The following is a 6,000-nucleotide window of genomic DNA, read 5'->3' on the forward strand; positions in this document are numbered from 1 at the left end:
CCCGTTTTCAAAAGCAGGTCAAAGGTAGAACCTCTTGAATTTTCTGCTAGTGCATCTAAAAAAATTGAAATAAAGTGGAAAGGGGTCTTTTTTTCTGTAATTGAATTCACACCTTCACCTCCAACCAAGTATTGAGTATTTAGATTAAAATATATTTTCAGAAGTTGTACATTTCTGTTCATTGTGAATACTTTTTTGAATGTTAACGCCTACATTTACATTACATTTCCAGTTACAGTATTTATCAGACGCCCTTATCCAGAGCGACTTACAATCAGTAGTTACAGGGACAGTCCCCCCCTGGAGCAACTTATTGTTAATTGTCTTGCTCAGGAACACAATGGTAGTAAGTTGGATTTGAACCTGGGTCTTCTGGTTCATAGGCGAGTGTGTTATCCACTAGGCTACTACCACCCTATAGCATATATGAAGCTTTTTTATTTAATCCAGAAGAGAAAACAAGACTTTGAACATTACATCATGTTCAAATTTTTATATAGCCATAAATATAGGACCACTCAACCCTGTTAGGTCTTACATCCTTGTTAATATTTAGTATGCGCTTGTGGGCGTCTCCCTGGAATGTGCTGTGGGAATAAAGGCAAATCTGCAAAACCCTTGTGTCTGTGTGGAGAACAGGCCATGAGTTGCATGATTTTATTATCGAGCCTCATTGATGCCTGTTCCAGAGTTTGCAACTCAGGAAAGAAATCACAATCTCATTTTTCTCCATGACTGGAATGTTTTGTCATGTGCAGTTAATGGGGTGGTGCTCTCTCTCTCTCTCTCTCTCTATATATATATATATATATATATATATATGTATACACACACACACACACACACACACACACAGTACATACATACATACACACACACACACAGATCTAAGGATCTGTTGCTGCTTCGCCAAAAATACATCTATGGGTTCTCTAAAGCGGTGCTGCTCTGCCATCTGTGAAGAATAATTCCAGGCTAAGAAGCTGATGATGGGTCTCAGAGGTTTTATCTCAGCTGGAAAGACATCAGGGGACCAGGAAATAGAAAGCTGAGATACTCTGGTCCTGGATAATACCCCTTAAAGTGGTTTTAAAATTTAGGCTGCACTAATCGAGAAAAAAAAAAAAAAAATTACAGTATAAAGTGCTGAACTTTAAAGGTCCCCTGACCATGAAAATGTAACCTTGTGAGATGATTTAACATTAATACGGGTTCCCCTAGCCTGTCTGTGCAGTGGCTAGAAATGGTTTTTGTTTGTTGTATTTGTATATATTATTTGTAATTTTTAGTTATTCTTTGTGTGAACTGAGTCCAATAATTTCACTTTGAGTAGTGACATTGCATTGTTATTTGTATGTAACAATAAATGATGTGCTTGAACGTTGCTCTATAGGGTGATTCTGTACCTTTTGCTTTCAGGTGTATGAGTCCCTCCTTGGAAGATATGCAGCACTGGAGGAGAGGGTGTTGAAGGGGAGCAAGCAGTGAAATGGCTGTATTGTGAAGATCAGACCCCACACTGGACTTCTGACCGGCATTTAAGATTTCAAATGAAAGCCTTGATTTTATATGCAAAAAAAGGTTGTATACTGACATTGTTGTATACTGACAGTAGCTACTGTACTCCTGTACAATATTACTGTACACAGTAACTGGATTACTGTGGCTAAACCTTGACATGAGATGAAAAAGACCTTTGTCAGTCTTCCTTTCCTCTATTGATCGTGGGCTGACAATAAAAGATGAGAAAATCTCCCGATTTTATCATCAGCCGAGGCACTGACTTCAAGGCCCCTCGCTCTTCTCCTATAACAAGCTTTTTTGTATATTGTCGGCGGTGCTCCGGGTCCCGGCTCTGTTCTATTCATAACTCTGCGTCCCTGTTGGCACTTCACACGTTTTTGCCTGCACGCTGACAATAAAGGCCCTCCGCTGCCACTTTAAATCATTAGTCCAAACTTGAAATTCCTTCCAAACAAGTACTCAGAATATGTGACACTCTGATTGTCTGACATGAAACGATGATGTGACAAAACCCGCGCTGCTCAATGCGATTGCAATTAATGCGTGTTGACCTCCGAGCGCTCAGCTCATTGCCCGTGAGGCCGTCCTAGAAGATCAAGTTTCTGTATATAGAAGGGCTTTTTCTTCTTCGCCTGAGACCCACACCTGAACTCCTTCCTTTCCCAAGGGCATCATCTCGCATGCCGCCCATGTTTTATGCAGTAGGTGTTTTTCTATATCGCTGTTTTTTCATCGCTCTGTTGTTTACACTGTTGCTTGACAGGATGGTGTGGTGCTACCTGCGCCTTTGTCAGTCTGGAATGCCACTGTCCCCTGACAACGGCTTATTATCTTTGATGGAACGCGTCTCGGGTTAGGGGCAGGCGAAGGAGGGGATGTAATTAAGCTCATGTGGGATAATTGAAGGTATCTTATAGTATTTCTACAAAACACTGCAGAAATGTGACCTGATCTTCATTTATTGATTTAAAGAAGACGTGAAAAATGCACAGTAAATTGAAATCATACTATTTCCTAGAAAACATTATTTCAATTTGTATCCACATCATAAAATTAATATGTAGATGATGGTTTACATTTATTTTTGCTTGAAATCATTTTTATCGGACCTGTTTAATAGTACCTTGCTATTGCATCAGGAGCAGAAAACAATAAATACTGAAAAGCAGTCATGACGAAGTTGAGAAGGTGTGAGCATTTATCTACAGTTCACTTGATGTAATGTTTTAATTATTTTTCATGTATAGGAGAAATAGGAGTAGATGGACCGGAAGCCTTTACACCGAAAGTAGATTTCATTTCAGGGTTGTTTGAGTTTATGAGATGAGCAGCTCGGCTCCTCCTCGTCGCCACTTGCATGTGTCCTCAAAAGGTCTCTTTTGGGCACGTCCCGCTGGGAAGGCCCAGGAACCCTGGAGAGGCCCTGGAGAGGTCATGTCCCCCCTGTTGTCCTGGAGACCGTTGCTGGTGTAAGGGATGTCTGGTCTGCTGCCTCCGCGACCCTCACAAGCAGGTGGACCGGACTCAGATTTCTCTGAAGCACAATAAAAAGAATGTGAAGCACCACTAGATGAGAGATCCACAGGTTCAAAATGGCCTTATGGCCTCGAAAAACATCAGCAATCAATATTTTGACGTTTTATGACATCCCTAGCACCTCTACGCGCAATGTATAAATACGGTGACGTACATGTCATTGATTGTACCGAATTGAACCCACTTGCATCAAATTGATTTGATTGGCATTTGAGTTCCGTTCAGTTAGTGTATCTACCATACAGACTGGTGCTCTTCCCACTGCTCCACTGATACAGACCCCTGCCTGACCTTTCAGAAGGTCAGGGAACCTTCTGGAATGGGGCTTGGTAAAACCATGGGAGAGGAGTCATTCCAAGGTCCCCCAAAAACCAACACACCTCATTAATCCCACCCCGTTGCGGTGGCTAATGGAGCACAAGAATACACACATACAACCTCCCCACATCCCTCCACACTCACACCCACCCACCCATCCACCTCCGCCAGTCTGTGTTCATCTGAACTGAATAGACCCCTCACATTTGAGTTCTTACAGCCGTTCTTCATATCGCAATTGATATGAATTGACATTTGACTTCTGCTCTTTCTTTCCACAGGTTCTTTTCTGCTCCTGGAGTATTTAGTGCAATGTATCACTAAAGCAATTTATATATATATATATATATATATATATATATATACACACACACACACACACACACACACACACACGTCTGAAGATGTCAAAGAGCACTTTTGACACAGAGGGGTTGTTTTATAACTGAGCTGTGGGTCAAAGCTGAACATCCAGTGTTTAATTAAAACTAGGTTTTAATCAAGGCTGGGTGATTAAAGCCTTTATTCTTAAACGCACTCACTGAAAAATGTAGCTCGTTTCACAATCTTAATCCACCGAACTTGGCTTTTTTGACTTTCTTCCAGTAATTTTTTATTTTTTTTTTTCCTGTCTTTCTTTCCTCTTGAAAGGCGAGTGTGGCCGCGCAGGCTGAAAATAGCACGTCTAAAAATAAGGCCGCTTGAGAATGATTGACATGGCGGTTAGCATTGTGATGCTGCCATTTCACTTTGTTTACTCCGGCATGTTCATTTATGTCAGACCTTATCGCTGTCGACCCACAAACCCTGGACTCGACGGCGAAGAGATTTATTGGCTCGTGTCGGTTTTATACATTAGTTATGTGCGAGTGGGTGGCGCCATGCAATTCATGCAGCATGAACGAAGAAACGTCTGTTTTCGGCCAATATTTAGCAAACTTTTTATGTTTTTAAAGTGACAAACTGTAAGAGGAAAGAATTCTGATCTGTGCAGTTTTCTCCGGGTTCCCCACGCATGCATGTTTCTGGCCTCCGAGTCACTTGAGTCTGGAGTCCGACTGCAATTTCTACCTCTTGAGTCCTGGACACTAAAATTCTAAAAGGCTGCAACTGATGGGACCCACTTGTGTAAATTGTTACGGTGCGCAGCACAATCATCGATGATGTCTGCTGTGTTGCTCTAAATGCAAATTGATTGGAGGGGATAAATGAACTGCAGATGGCCTTTAATTCCATATTAAATTCTGCACCGTTACCGACATTCAGGAACAGAGTTGCAATGGATCACAGACAGAAAAGCATCGTGGCAAATCCCTTCTTTCAAGGCGTCATTTAGATGAGAAGATACCGGGGGTCAAGGTGGGGTCACAGTGTTATTGTACTATATTATTACATTTCTGGTTCTGGGAAGCACGTGCCTGTCGGAGGGCATTGTAAAGTGCGCCTTCTGAGGGCTTCGTATGTTCCACCCGGCACTCCTCTTTTTAATTCATGAGATCTCGTGTGGGATCTCAGCGTCTGAGATAGGGGGTCTGTGGGATCGTGTGGGATCTCGCCGCCGCACACGTAGCCCCCATCCCTCCTGACTAAAGAGCCTTGTCCTGACCCGAGACAGGCAATTGGAAAGCACTCGAGTGAATCGTGTCCATTTGCATGAAGCAAATGAAACCCGAAACAGCCAAAAAAGAACGTGGGGACTCGGGAGGAATATGAACGCCCCGTTCTCTTTTGGAGCCGAGTGCTGGTTTGAATGGTGAGCGGCAGTGGGGGCTTAATGCCTTCAGACAGCCCTTCACCTCCTCTTTCTTTACTGCCTAACAGTGTTTGGTTTCCCCATCTCCTGCCATCACAAGTGTGAGCTCTCATTGCATGTGGCACTTCCATGAAAAAAGAAAAAATACCGGTGTGTCTCAAGAAATCTGAATATCAAGAATAAGGCAATTGTTTTTTTGTAAATTAATATAAAAAGTTACACTGTCGTAAATGCTATGCTAATTAAATTTGATGTGAAATATTTTAGTCTTGTGTTTATGGCTATCAGCAGAGGTGGAAAGAGTGCTGAAAATTTACTTTTACATTGCAGATAAGTATTAATATTATGGGACTGTGTAATTATACTCAGTATTACGCAGCACAAATTGTTTAAAAAAAAAAAGTTAAATAAAAGTATTGCATTATCAATAGATGCATGTACAATAGAGGCAAAAACACACTTCCACCTTACATATTTAATTCTCACTTGTTCAGTCTCTTAATATCCACTTTGTTTAAATTGTTCCTCTTGCTCTCGCACACACCTGCTGCCGCAGCAGGGCGTGGCGTTTTTTTTTTTTCTTCAAATTTCGGGCTCAAAAGCTTGACTGTTAATTACATCTTTTAATTGGAGTCACATACAGGTAAAATGACAAACTTAACAGTTAGTAGCTTACTGTGACTGAAATGTCAAAGCTAAGTATTTCTGAATTAAACAATACAATTTTTTTATTTCTATTATATTTGTTGGAATATTTTTAGTAAATTTGCACATTTATTTCCTCAGCAAGTGTATTCATGCCAGCTTGGCAGACGCTTGGCGGTATGTGGGCAGCCATGGTTACATTGTTTGAGAAGGACATATTTTAT

The 6,000-nt window shown here is 41.4% G+C and overlaps 1 protein-coding gene across 2 annotated transcripts in view; it reads left to right on the forward strand.

Annotated features, from left to right (window-relative positions):
- The window catches only part of xylb (xylulokinase homolog (H. influenzae)), a 32,425-nt gene extending 28,475 nt beyond the window's left edge, over positions 1 to 3,950 (forward strand). For both annotated transcript variants that reach the window (XM_028961530.1, XM_028961540.1), the window contains one exon: positions 1,420 to 3,950. In XM_028961530.1, the coding sequence (XP_028817363.1) occupies positions 1,420 to 1,488 (69 nt within the window). In that variant the 3' untranslated portion in view covers positions 1,489 to 3,950. The remainder of the gene's footprint in view (positions 1 to 1,419) is intronic.
- Positions 3,951 to 6,000: the final 2,050 nt, after the last annotated feature.

Source organism: Denticeps clupeoides, chromosome 2, assembly GCF_900700375.1.
Source record: "Denticeps clupeoides chromosome 2, fDenClu1.1, whole genome shotgun sequence".
In the NCBI taxonomy this organism is placed as follows: domain Eukaryota; kingdom Metazoa; phylum Chordata; class Actinopteri; order Clupeiformes; family Denticipitidae; genus Denticeps; species Denticeps clupeoides.